The sequence below is a fragment of the Lipophrys pholis genome, assembly GCF_963383615.2.
Source record: "Lipophrys pholis genome assembly, chromosome: 16".
NCBI lineage: Eukaryota > Metazoa > Chordata > Actinopteri > Blenniiformes > Blenniidae > Lipophrys > Lipophrys pholis.
The window spans coordinates 1,711,260-1,738,503 of record NC_137634.1 but is presented as its reverse complement, the minus strand read 5'-3'; the positions used below and the strand labels follow the sequence as shown (position 1 = coordinate 1,738,503).

Below are 27,244 nucleotides of genomic sequence, written 5' to 3'. Positions count from 1 at the left end.
ATTTCAATGAATTTAAAAAAAAAAAATAAAAAAATCAACTCCCCTGGGGATTGAACCAGAACCTATCGACTTACCGGACCGGGTCACGACCAGAAGTTTGACCTGTTCCAGGCTACTATGGCTTTAAATTGAATTTTCCCTCTGTCTGACACTGAAGCAAATCAGCACCAAAGAGTCAAACCTTGTGTTTTCAGTGACATGTCATTAAGATTGTTCCCGTCCAAAAATATCTTCATAGATTCGTTGGTTTGGACATGCCAGCGAGCTACAGCGCCATTGGTCCTATTTTCTGTGCTTATTTTGAGGTGATAAAGTGGAGGAACACATTCCAACTGCAGACGTGCCAACGGTTCTTTCATTTGGACACAAACCAGAATATCTGCATGAATATCTGGAGGGAAAGAGGAATCGGGTGGAGCAGCGGTGTAAAGAGGAGGCTGGGGTGGATGGATGGACGAAGCCAGCAGCCCAGAGGATGTATAGTATAACGTGCATCGTTCCCCGTCATCCTGATGAAGCTGCTGGTGCAGTGGGACGATGAGGAGCTCGGCAGCTTTAACCCTTTACGCCACACATCTCCCCCTGCGTGCTCCTCCCTGATGTAGTTTGACAATTTGGGATTTTAGTTTAAAGTTATCGTCCGCCGCCGCCACGCCCTGTCGAGGGATGTGAAATCCTGAGTGGTTTTCAGACGCATCGCTGACAGGGAACATCTGTTGTCGTCAACTCAAATCCAGAGCTGTAGTGTTTACAGGGACTGCAAATTAGATCTGTTCAGGAAGCCACAATAAAGACACGAGTTGTAAAATGAAACTGGCTTCGGGCAATATCAGTGCAATAATTGCAGTTTGTATCTGCAGACACTGTGTGGATCCGAGGAGCAATAAAAACCTTTCATTTGACATTTTATGTCACCAATTCAAGGGCAAGCAACTTGGGGGAATAATGTAGAAGAATAGAGACGCTGCAGAGCGCATCGTTAGAGAGAGATTTCTTTTCACGCTCTTGACAAAATTTGCAAAAAGTAGAATGTGTGAAGAAGTTTGAAGATCAGCTCAAGTTCCCTGACGGAGAGTTTCCAACACACAAGCATCAGTCTGAGGGACCGTCCGCACGCCGCCGCCCGTTTCATGGAACCACGTCGTTTTTTGGTCGGCGCCGCGTTTTAGGAGACTGAAAACGGGTTTGATGACGTCATCATCTCCGTGATGTCATTCACCAACATGGCGGACCACCTGCTCCAGGTGGCGCTGCTGATGCTCGTTGCTTTAATGAGGTGACACGTTGGATTTGTAGTATTCCCCGTGTCTTTTTCTCTCTTTATGTTCTCTGTGTCTTTACACAGCGCCACCTGCCCGGTTACCCCAGTAAAGCGTTTCTCTTATGACTGAATAGATGTTTGATGCGGGAAGTGGAGCAGGAGTCGCTTCCTCTCTGACACAGCTCAGGTTAAACACACTTCTGCTCAATATTTAAAGTAGAACATCCCTTCACACCTTGTCTGGGAGTCGGAGGATCGACGGGGGGAGAAAACACCGTCTTGACGTGTTTTAATTAGTGTGTGTGTGTATCTGACATTGGAGACCGCCGCTCTTTGCTCAGCGTTTCCTTCAGAATGTGTTTAGCGCCGCGCTGGGATCCGATTTCACGCCTTAGAAGAGATTCTTTGATCCTGCAAACGCTGCGTGCCGGGAGCAGAGGCCAATTCATGTCAGTGGCGTAAAGTCAGTGGAGCACAATGGAGCTAACGGGCCAGACGCCCCCGGGGGGGTGGGGGAGTTGGAGGTTTGGTGGTGGGGGGGGTTGACATTCAGGCCACTCGCTGAAATTCAGGCTTCTGCTTTTTTCTCCTCCGAATGTTTTACACCTCTGACATTTTTATTATGCCAGCGACGTCTCCGCCGCCGCCGCCGCCGCCCGGCTTTACAGCTCATGAATATTCACTCTGCCCTGTGGGTGGGGGGGGGTTCCTCATAGGAAGGTGGAGTCAGAGACACTTCAAATAAAACTGTGTGGGCGGAGAAAGCTCTGAAAATCAACTTCTTTTTATAAGGTTGTTTGGAGGTTAAGTCTGATAGTCGGAGGAGAGCAGCTGCAGCCGGGAAGGAACAGGTGAAGACAACCGTGTGTGTGTGTGTGTGTGTGTGTGTGTGTGTGTGTGTGTGTGTGTGTGTGTGTGTGTGTGTGTGTGTGTGTGTGTGTGTGTGTGTGTGTGTGTGTGTGTGTGTGTGTGTGTGTGTGTGTGTGTGTAAAAGAGAAAGGAGGATCCAGCTGGTGACAGTTGTCTTCAGCTGACTCACACTCACACGAGTGTCTGGGAAAGTGGGACCATCTCTCACACACACACACACACACACACACACACACACACACACACACACACACACACACACACACACACACACACACACTGATCATCCTGTGCACAGAAATGGATTTCAGGGTTTGTGGATGTGGAAATGGGAAGAGGATTTGGGGGTTAGGGTGGAGTTCTGGTGGAGTTCGGGTGGAGTTGCAGTGTGATGAAGAAGCTAGAACCTCATCAGCGCCACCAGCAGCTCGTCGCTCTGTGGCGCTCGCTCTCAAACGTCCTGGCGGCCTCGACAACCTGCCCTCAGTCTGTTTACATCACACTCCACCACACCAGTCAGCTTTTCAGATCAAGTTGTCATTGAACGAGCGTCATTATGTTAAAAGCCAATAGGCTGACTGACTGAGAGACAGACAGACAGACAGAGACCATATGTGAGGGTGAGACTGTCTGGAGCTGTGAGACTATAAAGTTAAAACCTTCCAGCTGTGTGAGCTGTAAGCACTACTGTGTTTGTATAGTTTAGTTTAACTGTCAGTCAATAACAGCCCGGCCTGTTGCGTCCCGCCACATTCAGCCAATTCTTTCAGATCGCATCAGTCAGCTGTTTAACGCGTCCTCTCACTTTATTAGGCAGCAGTCTGAGTCCTCATCCGTCCTGGATTGAACAGCGTGACCCTAAAAACACTGAATCTTCTAGTTCTGCTGGTGAAAAAGGCAGAAATCCTTCCGGTTGTTGCACAAGAAAGATCTTAGAGATTTAGACGTCTGTCAAGACGCCTTTGTGCTTCGTGCTCATCATGCAGTTTGTATGTTGTAACCCTAACCCTGGTTAAGAGTCTCTGGTTCAGTGGTCCTACAGTCTCTGGGTTCAGTGGTCCTACAGTCTCTGGGTCCAGTGGTCCTACAGTCTCTGGGTTCGGTGGTCCTACAGTCTCTTGGTCCGGTGGTCCTACAGTCTCTGGGTCCAGTTGTCCTACAGTCTCTGGGTTCAGTGGTCCTACAGTCTCTGGGTTCGGTGGTCCTACAGTCTCTGGGTCCGGTGGTCCTACAGTCTCTGGGTCCGGTGGTCCTACAGTCTCTGGGTCCATCCCCCTTCACCCTCCATGAATCAGTAAGACGAGTCTGGCCGTCACTCCGTCCCTCTGCAGCAGAGAGACGGAGCTCCGAGGTGTGTTCACGCTTCACTAATGGGATCGGTGGAGGACAGAGTCACTGGTCATCCTGATCTGAGGGGGGAGGATGGCCGGAGTGAGGCTTAACCCCCCCCCCCCCCCCCCCCCCCCCCCCCCCCTCCTTAATGATCCGTCCGTCTGCTGGCCACTGAACCAATCGCAGCAGCCAGTCGCCTCCAGAGGATAGTCTGAATTAATTAGACTGTGCTGGAGGCCAGCGATCTGTGTGTGTGTGTGTGTGTGTGTGTGTGTGTGTGTGTGTGTGTGTGTGTGTGTGTGTGTGTGTGTGTGTGTGTGTGTGTGTGTGTGTGTGTGTGTGTGTGTGTGTGTGTGTGTGTGTGTGTGTGTCAGTGAGACCGCAGCAGAAGGATGGGGGTGTGCACTGACAACAGGTGGTGTGAGGAAGAGCACCCCCCCCGCCCCCCCCGCCCCCTCCTAATGACGGCGCAGCAGGACGTCCTGTCCACAACAATAAACCCCTCACTGTAGCCACGCCCCTCTACTGGCCACGCCCCCTCCACCAGGCAGGCCCCGGCCCCAGACCGAGGCCTCTGCTCGTTCACCATTCTGCTGTTTGTTGGTAAACAGGAAGTCACGTGCAGGTTGAGGACAACAAGTCGTGTTCAGCAGCACCAAGGTTGTTTGAGGCTTTAGTTCATATAAATACTGAATAAAGTCCGACATGTTTTATGACGATGAAACAATTAATAGTATTTTTTTTACATACATCTGGATGCAATCAATCCATCGCTGCTTGCATTGTAATTCCAAGTGTCGCAATTAAGAAGATAATTAATTGAGAGTCATTATTAGTGCGCTGACGGGACACAGACGACCTCCTGTTCAGACTCATTGTGCCCGACGGCGCACACACACACACACACACACACACACACACACACACACACACACACACACACACACACACACACACACACACACACACACACACACACACACACACACACACACACACACACACACACACACACGCTCTCTCCTCGGACTCAGTGTCATCAGTTTCAAGAGACCCAGGAACTCGTCTTATTAAAGTTTTCTGAGGTTGTATTATGTTGTTTAAAGTTTCCTGGGTCTGGTTCTGAAACAGAGACGATTAAATAAAGTGAAGGATGAGTCGAATTTAAAAGTGAACCGGTTGTTTGTTCTCTCACCAGCTGTTTGACTGTCGTTAGCAGCAACTATTAGATTTTTCTTAAAACATACGACAGAGCGTCGTGAGACGTTTCCGTAGACAGACAGATTAGAGACGTTTATTCTCCTGCTGCTTTTTGAGGCTGAGCTTTGTGTGTTCGGGTTCTCTGTGAAGCCAATGAGGCGGCCATGTTTGTTCATGTGCTGCTTGAATCTGTGTGTGTATGTGCATGAATGTGTGGAGGTGAACGAATGTGTGTGTGTGTACTTGACTGTGTGTGTGAGTTTCCTGAACGCAGCAGGATGGAAACGTACAGAACGAATCCGTCAGCTCATCAGGAAGCGGCGAACATCTGGGGAGTTCCAGTCGTCCGTCGTGACAGACGGCGAGGACGAGAGGCCAAAACGATCAATACTCCGTTCACACAAATCGATGGGATGCAATCGCAGCGTCGTTCCAGAGCGGACTGCAGCGGCCGAGGGTCAAGTGTGTGGTTGGTCTCTTCGCCGTGCAGCGAATGGTGAACCCCAGACGGTTCATTTAAAGAGTCCGGTGGACCGTCAGACTGGCGTGGCGGTGGAGGTGGAGGTGGAGGTCAGGGGTTCTGAACCCTGAGGCTCGTTGGTCCGTCTGTAGAGGCGCCGCGAAGATTCACTAAATTATACCTAAATAAACATTTTACCTTGTTTTCATTTAAAAAATGGGGAAAGAAAAGCTAAAACCACAAGAAATGGAGGAAAAAAACCTAAAACAGGTTAAAAAAAAACAAACTAAAGTGACTCGGATGTCTAAAATAAAAAAGCTTAAAAATGGATCGCAGTGAGTGGGTGTGGGTTAAAAAAAGTTTCCCTCCAGATCATTTATCTTATCTGGGTTAGTTTGATGCTATTTTGGTTTCATGAATTTTTTTTTAAACTCTCTTATCTTATTTCATTACTGTTTTTACCTCATGTCATTACTATTCCCGGCATTTTTGTTTGTATTTTTCCTTTTTCTTGCCTATTTTCTGGAACTTATAAAAATGTATATAATCTTGTTTCAATGTATTTTATGTTTCTATGTTATGGACTTATTTGAGGGAAACGATAGAAATTAAAACGTTAATTACTAAAGCCGCTTGACTGCAAATGAGGGATGTGGTTTTGGAAACTCTGGACAAGTAAAGAATGCTGAAGGCGTCATGGCTCCTTCACACCATTAAAAAAAGAACTGGAGGCAAAACGGTTAAAAATGCTAAAATCTCCAAATTGTCTGAAAAGTGCTGAAAAAGACTCAAATCAGCTCCTAAACAGCTGAAAATGAAATGTTTACATCTTAAACTGGAATTGAAGCTTCATGAATGTAACTTAAGACACAAACTGTCTCATCTTCATCCATCAACACTAGAAGTGAAACTTCAGCTGCTGCGTTCGCCTCCTCCTGAAGCTTAAACCTGTTTTGTGCCTTAAAAGCCTCGTCAAGTCTCCCGACAACAAATCCCAATTAGCAGGGAAGTGATTTGAATTGTTGCGTAAGTCCTGGTGCTTCTCCTGCCGGCCGGTCGGAATGTTGGAGCGGCCGGACCGTCGTTAGCGCTGCTGGACGCAGGCGGCGCCTCAGTTTGGCGGCAAACGCTCCAGTAATCCCACATCTTCTGCTCCTGCACCAAAACCACCGCTCAGCTTCCTAAATTACGTTTGATCCAAGATATCAGATTATTTTCAGCTCTAATGCTGCAACATAAAACTCAGTGAGACTCCAGTGAAGTGATCAGATGTTTAAAGTTAAACGGTGTTTTTCTTTAGGATGAATAAACTGGTGAGGCTCAGACGCTCGTACGGGACGCATGTTCGATTGTTTTCCTGTCGCGTTCAACGAGCCGTTAGCGCTCAGATTAAGGAGAGTTGGGATTATCTAATCCTGCAGCTCTGGACCGAATTTAGTTTAACCTGAGAAACAACCAGAAGCTGATTTTCGGTTTAATTTGCTTTGAAACGAGTCAGTTTATACCATTTCACCTGTTTCAGCCGTTCTATGTTTTATGACTATTTTAGCAGTTTTACTTTAATTTTCCAGTTTTAATTTAGTTTCAAGTCATTTTGAAAGTTTTTTAAGCAGGTGAACCTCGTTGTTTGTTTTGGTTTTTAGTTTTTTTAGCTGTATCTACTATTTAAAAGTTTTCAAACCTTTTTTTTTTTCATCATTTCCAACTGTTTTCGTCTATTTTTAGTCATTTTAACCATTTTTGCTGTTTCCACACTTTTTATCAGTTTCAGACTTTGCAGCCACATTTGTCTCCTGGAACTTTAGGGTGCCAGTGTGTTTAAAAGATTCTGGTTTGGCAGCAGCAGGAGGTCCAGGAGCTTCTAGAAGTTCCGTGTAAAGCGCTTATATAAGTTAGTTCATTTATCATTGATCATTATCATTTATCCATGAGGCTCCACACGGTGGAGTCGATGCTTCATGCTCCTTCTGGGTCACATGGTTTGGGTGTTGAAGAAAAGAAGAATGAAGAAGAAGGTAGAATGAAGCGGTGAAGCTGCTGGTCTCCTCTGACGGCTGAACACTGAAACCTGTGTGTCGGTGGGAACGACGGTGAGCAGCTGTGGAGAAAGATTATTGATTTCTACTTGTGTGTATTTGCACAAGATTCATTTCTCCTCAAGACGAACTCCACCTCCCAGTCAGAAGGTCAGCGGACGGAGGCTTAAGTCATCCGAGTGGAGATAAATGGATTTCTGCTCAAGATCCATCTGTTGTCGGACTTTGTTGACACGCTGGAAAATTACAACTGTTGGACTTCCTCCCTCCGTCACAGCACTGACACCTCCCCACCCCCACCCCCACCCCCACCCCCCTGCTCCTACGCCTACTCCTCCTGGTTAAGGTTTTTCTTCCTGGAGGTTTGAAGTTCTTGAGGCGTGATGGTGGACAGAAGCAGGAACAGCTGAGGGACGTCAGCTGACTCGCCCACTGACTCGTCTCCATTAAAGTTGCTGATGTCTCTCTGACGGTTCACCTGCTTCACCTCTCAGCTGTTCCACACTTGACCTGCAGGTGGCGCTGACATGAGGCCTGAACACGGCTTCAGTTTAGTGGCTCGATGTGTCCTTCCAGGTTTAAAGTTGGTAAACGTCCAGACGGGAGATGTAAGTGATTTAGTGTTTGTATTGTTAGTATTGTGTGTCATTATCCTGCAATCAGTGGAGGACATTCCTGCCATGAGGCTGTGGAGGACATTCCTGCCATGAGGCTGTGGAGGACATTCCTGGCATGAGGCTGTGGAGGACATTCCTTCCATGAGGCTGTGGAGGACATTCCTGCCATGAGGCTGTGGAGGACATTCCTGCCATGAGGCTGTGGAGGACATTCCTGCCATGAGGCTGTGGAGGACATTCCTGCCATGAGGCTGTGGAGGACATTCCTGCCATGTGGCTGTGGAGGACATTCCTGCCATGAGGCTGTGGAGGACATTCCTGCCATGTGGCTGTGGAGGACATTCCTGCCATGAGGCTGTGGAGGACATTCCTGCCATGAGGCTGTGGAGGACATTCCTGCCATGAGGCTGTGGAGGACATTCCTGTCATGTGACTGTGGAGGACATTCCTGCCATGTGGCTGTGGAGGACGTTCCTGCCATGAGGCTGTGGAGGACATCTCATTAACGTCTCAGTGACGACTGAAGTCTCCTGAAGACGTGAACGTAGATGTGGGAGCAGCAGTCGCCTCGCTGGAGGGGGCTCTGTGTCCTGGACCCTGAACCTAAATCACCCTCATAACCTTTGAATTGCTTCATTGTTGAAGCGGGACTCTTGTTGCTCCTCGTTTCGCGGCACGGCTCAGTAATTAATGGGCGCCGGGTGTGGGCGGCCATTGTTCACCTCGCCGGCTCCCCTGGAGGTGGACTGAAGGAGTCTCTGCTTTTCCACATGGGTGAACTACAGTAGCCTGGACGGGGCTGGGGGTCAGCTGAGGGCAGGTCGGTGGGGGGGTTCACAATGGGCTTCTCAGTGACCCTCTTACCCCCGCTTCTATAGGCTGCACGACGGCGGCCATTACTAGATTAAAGTAATCCTCTTTTCAGGGGCCAGACAATGGCTTCATGAGCTGACCACACACACAGGAGTCATAGTTCTGATGACGGGGGACCCCCAGGGGTCCTGGAGGTCCTGCAGCTCTGTTATGGTTTTATTGTGGGGGTACCCCCCCCCCCCCCCCCCCCCCGTGGTTTTCAGCTCTCCTTTGCAGTGCCATGCATACATCCCTCCACACACACACTGGAATTGCAGTTGATGTCAGGTTACATTTGCAGCCCTCCCTCCTCGTCTTTTCCTTTTTTTTTAAACAGTTTTTTTCTTTTCCTCTGAAGCTCTGTGCTGGTTTGTTTTTGCCAAACGACTCCCATCAAAATGCCGTTTCATCATCTGTTTGCCTCCGTTTCTGAAGGACTGACACATTTTCAAGTGAAGCCAGAAAAACGGAGCTTTTAAAAGCCTCTCCACCGTCTCTGTGTTCCTCTAAAGGGCATTAACAGTTTTTTTTTCTTCTTTTTCCGTTTGGTGAGCCTGTCAATCAAGCGTGAACGGCTTCACCTGATCATTTATTTTACCTTTATGAGCGGAGGAACCGCTGGAGCTGAATTAAGTATTGTCAAACAGTCTGAATATTTCATGAAGGTAATTTGAAGAGATGTGTGGCGTCTCTATCGCTGTCGTTCACATCAGAGCGTCCGCCGCTTTGCTTTTTCATTAAAGCTCCGGGATCCATCGCCGCGTGCTCCCTGAAGGATACACGCCAGCTCGTATTTTAGAGAAGACCCTTAAAAGGCCATTTCAAAACATCTACAGCACATAATGTAGGACAACCCACAGGAAGCGCCAGGCCTTTTGGGAGCAAACCCTTGATAAGTTGATAAGTCTGCAGCTTCACTATGGTGAAGATCCGACAGGAAGTGAACGTTGATCTGACAGGAAGTGAACGTTGATCTGACAGGAAGTGAACGTCGATCTGACAGGAAGTGAACGTTGAACAGCCTCTCACCTTCACTGTCCTCCATCCAACAGATCTCTCCTCATCGCTTCACTCTGTTCGTCATCAGTCCCTGCCTGGAGGGAAATAAATTCTCAACACAGCTTTTTGATCCCGTGATATTATTGATCTCCACCAGGAAATGTGTTTTTTCTTGGTCCTCGCTGCATGTGAGAGGTCAGGGGTCAGGGGTCAGGGGCCGAGAGTCACTGTTTCTCTCAGTGACAGTTCAGGATCTGTAGTACTGTCAGTATATATAAATGTACTGCAACATCAACGTGCACAATCTACATATTAAAAAAAAAAGTCATAAGTTTCCATGTCCTGTGCATTCATACTCTGAAAACTCACAAAAGAGAGAATTTTAAATATGAATGAAAACTGACAAAACCTTTACAACTGTCCATAAACCCAACCTGCCGTGAAAAACTCAAACAACAAAGCGACAAATATTCTCCATTGATGAAAACTGCAGAAACACGTACAAAGAAAAACCATAAAACAAACAAATCTCAGAACTCAGAATTGATCAATCTTCTACTTGTTGCATGTTAATGACGCAGACCTAAACAAAATGGCCGAGTGTGGTGCTGGTGAACTGCTGGTGTGAAATGAACATTAATCGTCACTCAACTGAATTGATCTTATCAATTAACCGACTCATTGATTCTGATAACAGTCGAGGAACTTTCCCACCAAACCGACTGCAGCAGTGAAGACGAGGCTCAGTCACAATGTGAAACGCTTGTTTTCTTGGTTTCTTCCCGGCTGATTGTGGTAATGATGATCAATACGAGTGATTGCTCGGGAGTCGGCCGCCGAGTCATTCCCAGACCCAGGACGGAGGATCCTCTCCAATCAGCCCGCAGACGCTCCAAGGTTCCACCGAGACGTTTTGGCCTCTGATTAGTTCCCGTCGTCGTTACAATCGTCCTTCCTGACTTTAAGAAGTTGGATGTGAGCGCCGCGCTGACCCGACTCCTCCGAGGTTTTTAACCACGTCTTCCTCACCACGTCTTCCTCACCACGTCTTCCTCACCACTTCGGTCCGGCTGTTGGAGGGTTTTTTTCACTTTCCTGGAAGAAAATCAGAAAGCCTGCAGTCGCAGCGTCAGTTCAATTCCCAGAGAATTACAGCGTCCACACTCTGCTGAGTTCAGCTTGCTGTGTGTGTGTGTGTGTGTGTGTGTCGGGTTGGGGTGGGGGGGGGGGGGATCAAGTGTATCCCATCAGGGATTGTAGTGATGAAATGTAGATGGAAGAAATTGTCAGAAAAGCTCCCAGACATCCACACAGGGCCAACGTGCCGTGTCAGGGAGGGTGGATTAACCTGTAGGGTGTGTGTGTGTGTGTGTGTGTGTGTGTGTGTGTGTGTGTGTGTGTGTGTGTGTGTGTGTGTGTGCCAGGGGAGGGTTTGCGGGGGATTAACCTGCAGGTTGCTGGGTGGGTGAGCGCCTCCTGGGCAGTGGCCGTTGAGCCTCAGAGACGTGAGTTTGGCCCGAGGAGGAAGGCTGCAGGGATTTACTCTCACATCAGGACTTCTCAGGCGTTCGTGTTCACAGCACATTGCTTCTTACCCACGTCTCTGACAACCTGGAGGTATTTCCAGCTCCAGGTTGAGGGTTTGCAGGTTGCAGTTGAGCAGACGGGCGGTCGAGGGGTTGGGGTTTTATAGAAACATGAAAGTTGGTAAATGGTGGAAGTGAGTAAACATGAAAGTTAGTAAATGAGCTCATCTTGATGAAGCTGCTTTGGTTCGCTTCAGGATCGATTTTAAGCTTCTTTTATTAGTTTTTAAGTGTCTTAACGGTTTTGCACCCTCCTATTTATCTGGCCTACTTTTACCGTATCGACCCTCACGGGCCCTGAGGGCCTCCGGCGACGGCCTTTTAATTGTGCCTAAAACCAGGACCAAGACCCCCGGGGGGTCTACTTCAGCTCCTATGGCCCCCTCTGTGGAACAGCCTACCGTGTGTGTGTGTGTGTGTGTGTGTGTGTGTGTGTGTGTGTGTGTGTGTGTGTTCATTTTATCTATTGTATTTTTGCACTGTTTTTAAATCACGTTAAGCACTTTTGTTTTACATTAAATGTATAAAAATTTGCTTTACAAATGAAGCTGATTGACTGAAGATGTATCGAGGCTCATTTGCTTCAGAAGAAGTGACGTTCCTGGTCCTGATCTCTGCGCTGTTTGTGGTTTTCCATCGGATCGTGTGCAGTTGCTTCTAATCTTCTAATCTTTCTCTTTAACATCTGATCCTGCCATTATTCCTTCTCAGTGTGAATCTTCAGGATTTGACTTTAATCCAAGCAGGGACAGAAGTGTCTCATTAGAAATGCTCACATCACTGTAATCAAGTACCATCTTTACCTACTGCTGCTTCTCGCTTCTTCAGACCATGTGATCCGTTTTCTACCTTTGAATTCTGACTTTCCTTGTTTCTTACAAACATATTGGCAGAAGCCCTCCAGGGATCTCCGTCGTCCTCTCAGGACTCACAGTGTTCTCCACACAGGCTCCTCATGAAACACCAACCAAGTTTCTACACTGAAGCTTTTGGTCACATGACCACCAGCTGTAACTCTGTGGCGCTGATTCAAACTCATTTACAACCGCAGTGATTCACTACTGAAACCGCAGACATGAACCGAACTGAAGCTGGTTGGTCAACAAACTCTTTCTTTACTGAGAAACATGTGGAACTTCACTCAGCCTGACTGAAGGTGGCGTTGTAATGCCTCCGACCCATGTTACCATAGTTCTTATAGATAAACAGACCAACTTATTCCCGGTGGTAAAAGGTAACACACAGACACACACACACACACACACACACACACACACACACACACACACACACACACACACACACACACACACACACTCTCTCGAGGTGTAGCCTGCACACTTCCATCAGCTGCTTTCATTACCAGCCCCCCCATAAACCACACATAGGATATTACTCAGTGTGTGTGTGTGTGTGTGTGTGTGTGTTGGTGTTTGACAGTTGGAGACAGATGTCCGTGCTGTCACTAATCCCCCCCCCCCCCCACCCCCCCACCCCCCCCAAGTAAACACAGACAGAAGCAGAGATAGAACATGGAACACAGAGAAAACACTGATTGAGTCCAATCTGAGCAACTCAGCGGCTGAGAGCCGACTGTGACCCCCGGGACACACACACACACACACACTAACACACACACTCACTCTGGTCCCCCCCCCCCCCCCCCCCTCCAGGGTTCCTGGAGGCCCCTCATGAGGTCTGATGGTGAGATTGAGCTCAGAAGGTAAATGAATGAGAACCTCAGCGAGGGGGCATTTCATCTACTCTCAGTTACTTTCAGTTACTTTCAATTACTCCTTCCACGAGTCCAGAAGGGTCACCTTCTTACCCCTCCCCACCCTCTCCCCACCCTCTCCCCACCCAAACCCCCATCAATGTCTGCTGCTTTCCCCTCAGATTTACTCCCACATTTCCTTTTGTGCCGTCCGCCCCCACCTCCCTCCTAGCAGTCCTTCCGTGCTGCCCCCCCCCCCCCCCCCCCCCCCCTTCCCTTTACCCCACCACGGAGCTGCAGCTCCATCAGCATTGATCCTGGCCTCGGGGCTGACAGGAAATCTGTTTGCTACAAATCAACATTACAGGATTTCTCCCAGCAAACCTGTGGAATCACATCATCATTAACCACCAGGGCGGCGACACCACTGACGATAGAATCCACAAGTCACAGTGATGAATTACTAATAACTCTGCTATTTGCTACGTAAACCTCCATCACCTCAGTGTGTGTGTGTGTGTGTGTGTGTGTGTGTGTGTGTGTGTGTGTGTGTGTGTGTGTGTGTGTGTGTGTGTGATGAACAGTATGATTGGTTGTGGGGCTCACGCGCTGCTATAGAACAACATGAGTAAAATCCATTGACCATTTGATTAAGAACAACCAGTGATGAGTAACAGTGTTCTTTCTCTTTTTGGACACAATATCAACTTTCTTCACAGGAAATAGTTGCTCATTATAATCTCCTCCTCCTCTTCATCCTGCTCCTCTTCCTCCTCCTCCTCCTCCTCTTCCTCCTGCAGCTGAGGCACCATCATTCATCCTCTCTCCACCATCTGAATATTTATTCTTGGCCTGGGTGCAGCGGAGGTGAGGGAGGGTGATGTGGGGGTTAAGGTGCAGCGGGGGTGACGGTGTGGGGGGGGGGGGGGGGCACTCCACTCCTGAACGTTAACGACAGCGATAAAGCCATTTAATTAAAAGTGAGCTGCAGATCAGATCGCCCCCAAGGTGTTTTTATGTCCAATTAAATCCTCACATGATGCCCACACACACACACACACACACACACACACACACACACACACACACACACACACACACACACACACACACACACACACACACACACACACACACACACACACACACACACACACACACACACACACACACACACACACACACATAAACACACACCGTCTGTCTACACTGATGGATCTGAACACTCACCAAATCATTAGGAAAATCAAACGCAGAGCTAATCGGTGTGTGTGTGTGTGTGTGTGTGTGTGTGTGTGTGTGTGTGTGTGTGTGTGTGTGTGTGTGTGTGTGTGTGTGTGTGTGTGTGTGTGTGTGTGTGTGTGTGTGTGTGTGTGTGTGTGTGTGTGTGTGTTTATCACGATGGAGGTCATGAATCGACCTGCAGACTCGTTAGTCCAACAATCAGCAAGAAAATAAAAGTGTTTAGTGACGAATCAGGATGAGAATCTTCTTCATCTTCAGATTCAGGAAGTCAAACTAGTGGAACCACGTCAGTCAGTGGGTTTTCAGTGATGAGATGTTTGATCAGAACCACGAGAAACTCAAAACCTCCAATCATCATTCCTTCGTTTTCCTTCAGTGGTTTATTGTTCATTCTTTCCATTTCTCTTCTTCCTCTCTTCTTCTCTCCATCATTCCTCTAAACTCAACTTATCCTACTGTATTAATCTCCTGGAGGAAATTCCTTTCCCACATTGGGAAACTTCTCTTTCTGGACTGGCTCCTGGACCGGTTCCTGGACCGGCTCCTGGACCGGTTCCTGGACCATTTAGTTTTGAAGTGATGGTGATTTGGAGACATGGGGCTTCAGGACAGGCCAGTGGTGTAGTCTGGCTTGTTACTCCAAGATTGGGGGGTGCTAGATTTCAGGGAGCAGCAGGGACTGGGGGGGGGGGGGACTGGGGGGGCATAGTGAATGGGGGGGCAGTCGTCAAATGGGGGGGGCAGTAGGGACGCTCTGCGGAGGAGTTTCATTTCTTCTGGGAGTCGCAGGAATAAACAAAGAAGTGTTGGAGGTGTTTTATTGTGTTTTGTTGTGTTTTATTATGTTTTGTTTTGTTTCAGTGTGTTTTATTGTGTTTTGTTGTGTTTTATTATGTTTTGTTGTGTTTCATCATGTTTTGTTATGTTTTGTTATGTTTTGTTATGTTTTGTTATGTTTTGTTGTGTTTTGGTGTCTTTTATTGTGTTTTGTTGTGTTTTATTATGTTTTGTTTTGTTGTGTTTTGTTATGTTTTGTTGTGTTTTGTTATGTTTTGTTGTGTTTTATTATGTTTTGTTTTGTTTTGTTATGTTTTGTTGTGTTTTGTTATGTTTTGTTGTGTTTTGTTATGTTTTGTTGTGTTTTATTATGTTTTGTTTTGTTGTGTTTTGTTATGTTTTGTTGTGTTTTATTATGTTTTGTTTTGTTGTGTTTTGTTATGTTTTGTTGTGTTTTGTTATGTTTTATTGTGTTTTGTTTTGTTATGTTTTATTGTGTTTTGTTTTGTTATGTTTTATTGTGTTTTGTTTTGTTATGTTTTGTTGTGTTTCGGAGTCTTGTGTTTTGTTGTGTTTTATTATGTTTTGTTGTGTTTTGTTGTGTTTCATCATGTTTTGTTGTGTTTTATTATGTTTTGTTGTGTTTTATTATGTTTTGTTGTGTTTTATTATGTTTTGTTTTGTTGTGTTTTGTTATGTTTTATTGTGTTTTGTTTTGTTATGTTTTGTTGTGTTTCGGAGTCTTTTATTGTGTTTTGTTGTGTTTTATTATGTTTTGTTTTATTGTGTTTTGTTGTGTTTTATTATGTTTTGTTTTGTTGTGTTTTATTGTGTTTTGTTGTGTTTTGTTGTGTTTTATTATGTTTTGTTGTGTTTTGTTGTGTTTCATCATGTTTTGTTGTGTTTCATCATGTTTTGTTGTGTTTTATTGTGTTTTGTTGTGTTTTGTTGTGTTTTATTATGTTTTGTTTTGTTGTGTTTTGTTGTGTTTCATCATGTTTTGTTGTGTTTTATTATGTTTTGTTGTGTTTTATTATGTTTTCTTGTGTTTTGTTGAGCGCCGGCCCTGTTTGCTAACGAGGGAATGAAAAATCTCCTCCTCTGCTGAAAGACTGACGTCCTCGTCTCCCATGACCTTCATTACAAACAAAGCAGGCTGATTTATCCGCACACACTGAGAGCGACGCCACGCTATCTTGACAAGAAGAGAAATGAAGCTTGGCTGAGAAACGGAGAATTTAGCTCCAGATAAAGAAATGAGTTGATCAGGGCAGATGGACAGAGAGATGTATGGATGCTGGTGACGATGGTAATATCCTGCGGCTCTCAGAGCCCGGCGGCGCTGTCATGAGGGGCGGACTCTCATTAATCAGATGAGGGGAGGACCCCCCCCCCCCACCTCTGGCCTGTGACATTACAGCGACATTGCTGCTGTGGAACACACACACACACACGTTTACCTTCATCATGTTCACACACTGACACCAAAACCATCAGGAAGGAGACCGCGGTCGTCATGGAGACCGGACGAACCATCGGTCACACATGAAGGGTTCTGGTCCGCCCTGAACAACAACCTGTGTTCAGGAGCGTTGAACTGGGGGGTCCAAAGGTTCCGCACCGCATCATGAAACCAACAATCAATAAGTCGTTAACTTCCTGATTGTTCCACTTTGAGTTTCTCAGTTTCAGTAAGAATAACGATCAGGACGTAACGCTGAGAAGTAGAAGTGACCAGCAGGGGGCAGCACTGACCACAGCTTCGCTAAATTAACCACAAAAATGAACATATTCATTTATGAATGAGTACAAACGAATGAGTACAGACGTGGAGTATTTATGAATGAATGTGTCGGAGTACAGTAGAGTATTTCCATCTCCTTCTGCCCCCCTGATGTTTAATATCGTCACCCTGGAGGAGAGAATCCGTGTAACTCGTTTGGGCTGTTTAAATAAATCCACTCATGCAGAGTGAAATGTTGAGCTTTGTATTTCACCGTCGGTTCTGCTCTTCATGAGTTTGGTGGAGGAATGAAACACTTGATACTTGTTTCAGTGGCAGAGTTGAAGTGTGTGTGAAGCTCCATTGGCGTGAAGCTCTGCAGATCTCTGCTCACGCAGGAGAAGCTGCTGTCGGGTCCCGAGTGGAGCCTGATCACATTGATATGACTTATTGATATCATCGCAGAGCCTCTGTGATCAGTACAAAGTTAAGGCGTGTGAGCTTCTGGCATCAATTAATCATCCTGCAGCTCCATGAGCTTCACGTCTCACATGGACTTCGAGCTTCAAAAGGAACTTGCTGGAATATTTGATGGTCGAAACTGAAGAGTCTTCGGTAAAGAGGTGCTGCTGGACTTACAACGTTTCCCACTAAATCCCAGAGATCAGAGGTCAGATCAGTGTGACCCCAAGACCTTTCATTGTTTCTGTCTTTGTGAATCTGGACTGACTTCAGCCCTGCAGGTCACTGCCTCTCGAGGTGTTGACGACACAGACATGGATTTACAAGGAGGCGCTGTGACTCCGAGACGAATCTCTAATGTTTTATAAACATTAGGAGTGAAACAGAAAAGTGACTTCCTGCACCTGTATTAATCCTCTTGAGGTAACTTTGACCGAATGACCCATCGGTAGCAGCCACACACACAGACGCTGGTGTGTGTGTGTGTGTGTGTGTGTGTGTGTGTGTGTGTGTGTGTGTGTGTGTGTGTGTGTGTGTGTGTGTGTGTGTGTGTGTGTGTGTGTGTGTGTGTGTGTGTGTGTGTGTGTGTGTGTGTGTGTGTGTGTGTGTGTTGACGGCTCAAACTGAATAATTGATGCACTTTGTTTGTGTGGGCTGCTTTATTATTGATGCGCTGCAATGTGAACACATGAAGACCTCGGGGACGCCTCATGTTCACCTCCCAGTCAGAACGTCGTGTGTGTGTGTGTGTGTGTGTGTGTGTGTGTGTGTGTGTGTGTGTGTGTGTGTGTGTGTGTGTGTGTGTGTGTGTGTGTGTGTGTGTGTGTGTGTGTGTGTGTGTGTGTGTGTGTGTGTGTGTGTGTGTGTGTGTGTGTGTGTGTGCAGGATAAAGAACCTGCAGGATGACACTCAGCCTTCACATCTTCATGAACTTTGACTTGATGAAAGAAAAGAACTAGAACGAGGAACGTTCCAGATAAAACCAAAACCACCTCGGAGTGACTGACGCTGACGTGGTTTCCTGTGTTCCCCTCAGTTCTCCGGGACGACTTCCGCCAGACGCCCAGCGACGTGGTGGTGGCCGCTGGCGAGCCGGCCGTCATGGAGTGCGTCCCGCCCAGAGGTCACCCCGAGCCCACCATCTCCTGGAAGAGGAACAACATGAAGGTCAACGACAAGGACGAGAGAATAACGGTGAGTTCTGATCTTCATCCTTCATTCACCAGGCGAAGTCCGAACTGGTTCTCATCGTCAACACAACCCGGTCGAACGGCGGCAGAACCAACCACGTCACATGACCAGCAAAGTGATAAATAAATCAATAAATAAATCACAAACACGTTCGATAAAGACTCGTGATGCTGAAACAGTCGGTGGTCCTGAAGTTTCTCAGTGATTCTTTAAACGACCAGAGAAGAATGTTGAGTTTCAGTCGTTAGCGGCAGAAAACTGGACTGAACATCTGCAGGAGTGAAGAGTTCAGAACCAGAATCTACCAGTTCATACCAGAACTTACCAGTTCATACCAGAACTTACCAGTTTATACAGGAACTTACCAGTCCATACAGGAACTTACCAGTCCATACCAGAACTTACCAGTTCATACAGGAACTTACCAGTCCATACAGGAACTTACCAGTCCATACCAGAACTTACCAGTTCATACAGGAACTTACCAGTCCATACAGGAACTTACCAGTTCATACCAGAACTTACCAGTTCATACAGGAACTTACCAGTCCATACAGGAACTTACCAGTTCATACCAGAACTTACCAGTACATACAGGAACTTACCAGTTCATACAGGAACTTACCAGTTCGTACCAGAACTTACCAGTCCATACAGGAACTTACCAGTTCGTACCAGAACTTACCAGTCCATACAGGAACTTACCAGTTCGTACCAGAACTTACCAGTCCATACAGGAACTTACCAGTCCATACAGGAACTTACCAGTTCATACAGGAACTTACCAGTTCATACCAGTTGACTTGTGATAAATATTACTGTGTATAACATCAGCCAGTCTTCTACTACGGCGCCGTGCATCCTGCTGGTAATTTGACTCCAGGCTCATGAGCTGTATGTGACTGTATCCTCTAACGTCACATAAACAATCAGACTAATCTGATAAATGAAACTGAGGCATTAGCCAATCACAGGGCTGCATGAGATGCCTGTAATTTGACACCAGCTTCATCATCCTTTGCAGTGATGAAGAGTATAGCTCTTCTTTATTTAAACATCATTCACAATTATAACCAACACCTCCAGTCTCCCCTCCTTCTCTCCTGGATCAAACATATCAGCATCAGTATTGATCAGAGCTTCGATTATTGATGAAGTCGCTGATTGAAACTGTTTCCTGGTGATGATGACTGAAAAGCAACTCGACTATTGATTGTTGCTTAATTGAATCCCTAAGAAACAAAAAACACCTGCAGAAATCACACACACACACACACACACACACACACACACACACACACACACACACACACACACACACACACAGAGCTGTGGATGTGAGATAATGTGAGAAGCCTGACACACTGAAAATGATCGGGTGGGTTCCCTCTCATCTAACATGCTCTGATATCCTTCCATTTTGTCCTCCTCTTCCTCCTCCTCCTCTTCCTCCTCCTCCTCCTCTTCCTCCTCCTCCTCTTCCTCCTCCTCCTCCTCCTCTTCCTTAGATCCGTGGAGGGAAGCTGATGATCTCCACCACCAGGAAAAGCGATGCTGGGATGTACGTGTGTGTTGGGACCAACATGGTGGGAGAGAAGGACAGTGACCCCGCAGAGCTGGTGGTGTTTGGTGAGTCCTGGTCCTGGTCCTGGTCCTGGTCCTGGTCCTGGTCTTGGTCCTGGTCCTGGTCCTGGTTTTTAATCAACTATTAAAATCCAGAGCGAGATGGTCGTCGTGTAACTGCACTGTTTTCTGTGTTTTCCATGCAGAGCGTCCCGTGTTCACCAAGCAGCCGGTGAACCAGGTGGTTCTGGCTGATGACACGGTGGACTTCTACTGCGAGGTTCACGGAGACCCGACACCCACCATCCGCTGGCGGAGGGAGGAGGGGGAGCTGCCCCGGGGCAGGTGAGACGGAGGAAGGTAGCATTGTGAGCGTCTCAGGTAGGAATTTACCAGCTGGGAAGTTAGCATTGGGAACGCCCCATTTCCCATCTGGGAAGTTAGCACCGGGAACATCACTTTAGCTACTTGGGGCTGTCGGTTACTTCCCATTTTCCCAGTGGGAATGTCCCAATTTGACATTTCTGCCGCTGGTTAGAAAAAATCAAAGCACCGTAGAGTTTAATTATCTTTTTTTATTTTTCATAGAAAAGGGGATCCGGACCCTCCCGTCTCCTCTGTAATCGCTGTATCAGTTTCCCACTTCCCACTTCCCACTTCCTAGGTCCACATAAACATCCCAGTACTCAGGAACAGGCTCACTGTGACAGTCTAACTAATGAGGAACAGTTTCAGAGACAGCCGAGCTCTCCGCTCCTCCTTCTGGAGGCTTCAGGCTGCAACGACGCTTCAAACCTCCCAAAGCAAAGCAGAAGGAAACATTTGACCTGTTGAATATCTGCTCCTCGCTGGCCAGTCGGCACCGTGACGACTGATCAGCAGCTCCGAGTCGACTCGTTGGCCTGACTCCACCTCACTCCCTGCTTGTGAACAGACGATATGAACTTTAATGGTCCTCAGGTGGGACGGGACTCGTCCTGCGTCTGAGGAACTTTGTGTTCAGGTTGTTCACTGGTTCACCTGAATCCTCCGCCAGCTGCCGCTGAACGATCTCCTTCTGTGTTTCCAGGTTTGAGATCCGCAGCGACAACAGCCTGCGTCTGAGCCAGGTGAGAGCCGAGGACGAGGGCTCGTACACCTGCGTGTCTGAGAACAGCGTGGGCAAAGCCGAGGCTTCGGGCGTCCTGCAAGTACACGGTAAATACTGCTTGACTCACACAGCAGCGCCGCTTCCAGCCTCGCTGGTCATCAGTGCAGAGCAGAGGTCCGAATTCTGTCTCACGAAATAAATTTAGTGTACATAAGTACAAAAACATCCATATTTATCAAACCTGAGTCGCACGCACCTCAGGAAGTCATCACAGTTCATAAATCCCACTTTTTGACACTTTCAGACACGCCTCCAATTAACCATATATGGTAACGACACGCCTCCAGTTGACCATATATGGTAACGGTTTTGCCCTCAGCTCTTTATTGATTAGGTCAGTGGTGATGTCGGCTCTTCCTGCTCCGCTGCTCTTCTTCCTCCTGTGAGCTGAAGTTCTCACCAAATGTCCAAAATGTTTGTCTGAGTTTGAACGTGTGTGATAAGAACTCAGAGGAAGTGAAACGAGCAGACAGACGCTGCTGAGGCAGATAACGTGAGAAATGAAGTTTCCTTTCAAGCCTCGACCCGTCGTCTCTCTGGAGAACGGCACAGATCAAAACGCCGTCAAATTAACGGAGAATGAAGTCGGTCGCTTGAAGAGACGCTGGAGATGATGAAAGAGAATATTTAAGTTTCTACTGTGGAACGTCTACGAGTCAGTCTGCACAACTCTCAGAACCAGAGAACAGTCAGAACCAGAGAACAGTCAGAACCAGAGAACAGTCAGAACCAGAGAACAGTCAGAACCAGACCTTGTCCTCTGTCTCTCGGGATCCGTCTGATTCTACAGAAAGACGTGCTAATGCGTTAATGTGATTTATCCTCACACAGTTTAATGTTGATTTATCGCTCAGTACATTATTAAAGCTTCGCTTCGTACTGAAATTACACGAATGGATTCAGAACCGTTCAGAGTGAAGCGGACTGTTGGAAATAGACATAATTAAATCAGCACATTTGTTTTCACACTCCAGGATTCTTTTAAACTGGACGATGAGAAACACGCTGCTGTCGCTGTTTTAACCCTTTAACATGTTAGGAATTCGCTCCTGGCGTTTACTGTTCCCCTCATCATCATCATCATCATCATCGTCTGACAAACATCTTCATCAAATGTTTTTTCCAGTATGAACGTTTATGACCAGCTCTTCATCATCTCATTCATCTTCTTCATCTTTTTTTTCATTTCTGCATCATCCATCGCAGTGGGTCCATCCTGTAAGTACTCCACTCCATCCATCTCTGTGTGTGTGTGTGTGTGTGTGTGTGTGTGTGTGTGTGTGTGTGTGTGTGTGTGTGTGTGTGTGTGTGTGTGTGTGTGTGTGTGTGTGTGTGTGTGTGTGTGTGTGTGTGTGTGTGTGTGTGTGTGTGTGTGTGTGTGTGTGTGTGTGTGTGTGTGTGTGTGTGTGTGTGTGTGTGTGGGCACCACTCGTACTTCCCCACCAATTAGTAGCTGAGAGAGTCAGTTAGTGTTTAAGTACCTGCAGAAATACGAGTCGTCGCTATTAATTCTCCTCAAGTTCAGTTTCTGTAAAGATCATTTTGATTATTATGCAGAAAAAAGCTCCAATTAAAACCAGATGTCTCCTGAAGTACACACACACACACACACACACACACACACACACACACACACACACACACACACACACACACACACACACACACACAGTCACCAAAAACGACTGTCTCTGAAAACGCCGGCCAAAATGGAGATTTGGTAAAAACTCTGTCTTCACGTTTGCATCCAGACGAGTTTAACGTCAACAATGGGACTGAAGCGTCATCAGTGTCGTGTTTGCAACATGTGTTTCCTCAGGATTCTGATTGGCTAGCGTGGCTTGACGCTTCTCGTTACACTGCCCCCTGGAGGTTTGGCAAGTTGCTTGATTAAACTCGTTACACTGCCCCCTGGAGGTTCCTGAATGTTCCTGCAGCTCTTCTTTGGTATCCCTGGACGACGGTCATGTCTTTGAGGAGAAAAGCTGTTTATTTTCTTCCGTGCCGGATTCTGTGAAGCTTCTGCTTTTACCAATATCACAATAAACAGCGAAGCCAGAGCGTTTTCAGCAACACGACGGCGTCGCCTGTTAAACAGGACGTGGGATGTTTGTGAGAGGACGCGGCGTGCTTTAAAGGTCGACGTGGTTATCACGTTTCATGTTTTTCCTCCTCTCAGTCTCTTCACACCAGCGTGGGCGGACCAGCAGCAGGGTGAAATAACGCTTTTAAGCTCTGACACCCATCAGCGGAGGGCACGGCTGGATTCATGCCCATTAGAGGAGATACTGGCACCGTCTGTGGAGAAGTCAATCCCTCCTGGCGCCACGCGACGTATATTTAACCCGTTTAAACGAGAGCGTCGGGAGCGAAATGTGTTCTGCCTTTGCTGGGCGACAGCCGTGAGCCCGAGGCTGCATGTTTACCACTTCGTGATGGAAACGTATGTCTCACTGGGCTTTCTGTCTTCCAAATGTCCTGGAGGGTTTCTTTAGGTTTAGCTGGTATTCTTACTCTCCAAGTCGTCTCAGAAGACTTTGTCAAGTGCAGAATATCAAGGACCTTCAGGGACTTGGTGTTGACTTGACGAACGCTGTTTGAAAAGTGTTGGAGGACGAGACAAACTCAGGTTTGGTGAAATATTAGACTCCCTAATGTCCATCCAGTTCTTTAAACTGCTGTATCCAGTTCACACTTACTCACACTTTAATGCAGTTTAGATCCACGCGGTAGCTTCAAGCGTTTGTTTGGACGATGGATAAAACCCTGATTTGTCTCCAACAATGTTTCTGTTCCCGACATTGCTGTTGTTGCTTTTCTCTTCGTCTGCCACCATTTTGAAAACCTCCAGACAGTCATGGTGACAACAGGCCTGAAGATAAAACACATGTGATTTGCATATAGCCTGCAGCATCATAACCTTCTGCATGGCAGCAATCATTCCTTCTTCTTTATTCTGAGCTCTGCTCCTCTGCCTGGTCAGTGTGCTGGTTCAGAGCAGCAGCGTCTCGCCTGCTGGGTGTTCCAGCTCTTTCCAGCTCTGCAGGTATGGAAGTATGGAAGGTGGAGGCGTTTGAAGAGTTGATGCTGGTTTTTGTTTAAGTGCATCATCTGAGTGGAGAAACGCCTTGAGAACGTTTTCATATATCTGTTCACCTTGAGTCTCTATGATTACATGAGCAAAGCAAAGTGTTGATCGTCACCGCTGCACTATGAAGCCGCCAATGTTTTCTCACAGTTTTCCATGAACACAAAGGAAGTCCCACTCTAGTCCCTCCACACCAGGGCTTGTTGTTGTGCAGCCGCTGTGAAACAAGTGCATTAATGCTAAAATGGTCATTTATATGAAAATAAGAGAAAAAAAACACAATACAGGACGTCGGTTAATGTGGAGATTGAGACACAGTTCAGGAGATTTAGAAAGCAGCTGAATAAAAGAGCATTACTGGAAGTGGGTCACATCACTTCTCCCCCACCGGGGGTCCAGATTGACCCCTGTAAGGATCCTAAAACTCATCCGCTCCAGATTGTGATTAATCAGAGACAAATGTTTGCTAAATCTTCAGCGTGGTTGTTTGACTGGTGTGAAGCCGACGCCCACACCTCGCTGTGTAGAGATCCCGAGAAGGCGTCACGGGAGACGTGATGCTTCGGCCTTGATCTCTGTCAATCCTCTAATCCCACACTGATTGAACTCAGTTGTTTCTAACTTGACTCTTGACTTCCTGCTGCAGGCCTGAAGCAAGGCAGCATGAAGAATCAGAAACATTACCTTTTTACTACAAGCAGCGTTCTGGCAGAAAAGACTCAGAAAACATGATTTGTAAATACGTTAACCGTCCACTCTGAAGGAATTCTACCGAGTTTCTCTCATGAACCAGAAAACGTCTCGTCTGTTTCATGTCTGTGTTCATCAGTAAGGTCTGTAGTGTGAATCCTGCTGTCAGACACAGGAGCGTTCACATCCTGAAGCAATGACAGCGTGACCGCCACAGCGAGCTCCACCTTCATTCTAAGCTTCATCCGTCCACAAAGTCACTAATTGATCTTCAATCAATCGGCGGCAGCGCTGAGCACAAAGGTCCGACTGCAGATTAAATATAAGCTCAGATCAAATATTGCACAGCTCCTTCATCATCATCATCATCATTAGAATCACCATCCACATTGTTGTCGTCATCATCATAATCGTGGAGTGTATGTGTGTCTGTCTGTCTGTCTGTCTGTCTGTCTGTCTGTCTGTCTGTCTGTCTGTCTGTCTGTCTGTCTGTCTGTCTGTCTGTCTGTCTGTGTGTGTTTGAAAGGCAGAGGCAACAGCAGAGTGTGTGTTTACTCTGGCGTATGTGTGTGAAGTACACACACCAGCGTGTGACTGTGACAGCTGCCTGTCACATCCAGGCCCCCTGAGCAGCTCCTCCTGGGGGGGGGGGGGGGGTCCCCATCATCCATCATCCATCAGGACGGGGGGGGTTAACACTTTGTCTGTGATGTGATTGAACAGCATGAGTGTTGATATGACGGCGCTATGATCTGTCTGAGTGGGAGTGCAGTGACATGACCTGTTGTACCCGCATGGGTTTGTTCAGGAGGAGCTTCCACTGGCAGTGTTCACTCTATAAACCCAACAAACAGCTTCCACTGGCAGTGTTCACTCTGTAAACCCAACTGAAGCGGGCCCCATCAACACTCCACCACACAGGAACGTTCTTTTCAGGCCCCCGACTTTACTCTGCGAGAAGGAGTAGCGGTTCTGAACACTCACTGGTTCCCTGGTACAGTAGACCCTGATGATGAGCTGTTCTACAGCAAGGGTCCTCAATTCCGGGCCTCGAGGGCCGGTGTCCTGCATGTTTTAGGTTTCTCCCGGTTGCAACACACCTGAATCCAATAAGGGGCTCCTTACTTGGCTTTTTTACAAGCTAGATGATGACATCAACATCAGATCGAGGTGTGCTGAAGCTGGGAGAGAGCTAAAACGTGCAGGACACCGGCCCTCGAGGCCCGGAATTGAGGACCCCTGTTCTACAGTCTTTAAAACTTTGCCGCCATCAGAGGTTTGACTGAACTACTTCAGTCAAAGCGACGCTGGGTTTAGTTACCCTTCATGTGATGAGCGACTTGTCCTGGCAGGTCCTCATTTGTCCATGTGAACAATGAAATGAAGTCAGACCCACTCATTGAGATGTCTGAGAAGTTTTACCACCACTTCCTGCTGCTGTCCTGACGAGTCCAGCGGGTGGAGGTCAGCCTTCAAACCATTCTAAAGCAACCACAGTCACATCATGCTCAAGCAGGCTAATTATGATGTTTTAATATTTTGGAAGTCATTTAAATCTCTGAACACATTAAAGGACAAGATGCTCAGTAAACCTCAGCAGCTGAGTAGAAGTAAGATTCCCTGCAGGTGTTCAGTCTTTTCTTTATATCAGTTGGTTGTATTTTATTGGACTTGAGGAGCTTAATGAGGACGACGTGTCCAGACTGCGTTTTAGCATCATGTGACCTGCAGGTCCAAAGTCCTCTTCAACACTCATCAAACACAACTTTGTCTCATTTACTTTCCAATTCAGACACAAAGACAGACAATAATCCATGACAGAATGACCAGCCATAACATTATGACCGGTTTCTTGTTCATCGCCTTTCCTTGTCTGGACGATTCCTGATAGATGAGTCCTTAAACTTTCTCATGACTCCTTCCAAAACAGGAACTGGGACCAAATGTCCCTCTAACAGCCGCCATGATATATAGTCACTCCTCCTGGTCTTAATGTTGTGGCTGATCAGTGCATTGTTAGTGTTCCTCAGTGTCCTCTGGTCTTTAAATTAATCTCCATTGTGCAGTTTGGTTTGATTGATCAGATCCAATAATTCCAAACATAATCTGAACTTTCATCTTGACATTGAACCACATTGATCTGAGTTGTTCCCACCAGCCTGCAGGAAGCTGCGCAGACGTTCGGTGTTCTTTAAACGGTCGGAGGCGGCGGAGCTCTTCACGCTCTCCTCCACTTTGACAGTTCTTATCGGAAAAGCAGTGGAAAGTTGCAGCGGCTGTCTATTTTTGCTTTCCTCTTGGCGTGTCGGCCTTGTTCTGCGTTCTCCGGCTCAGACAGTCTCCAGTATGTGAAAGAATCTCCGGGCTCCTTTGATTTGCTATCTCCAGTGTTTCGTTCTTTATTTAGACACTCCCCAATCTACCTCCC

The 27,244-nt window shown here is 47.1% G+C and overlaps 1 protein-coding gene across 1 annotated transcript in view; it reads left to right on the top strand.

The window, feature by feature from the left end:
- Nucleotides 1-27,244, top strand: part of robo3 (roundabout, axon guidance receptor, homolog 3) — a gene marked incomplete at both ends in the record, with an annotated part of 99,177 nt that overhangs the window by 49,118 nt on the left and 22,815 nt on the right. The window contains 5 exons of the mRNA XM_080483348.1: nucleotides 18,171-18,328; nucleotides 19,834-19,954; nucleotides 20,095-20,233; nucleotides 20,958-21,085; nucleotides 22,245-22,256. Coding sequence (XP_080339474.1) covers nucleotides 18,171-18,328; nucleotides 19,834-19,954; nucleotides 20,095-20,233; nucleotides 20,958-21,085; nucleotides 22,245-22,256 — 558 coding nt within the window. The remainder of the gene's footprint in view (nucleotides 1-18,170; nucleotides 18,329-19,833; nucleotides 19,955-20,094; nucleotides 20,234-20,957; nucleotides 21,086-22,244; nucleotides 22,257-27,244) is intronic.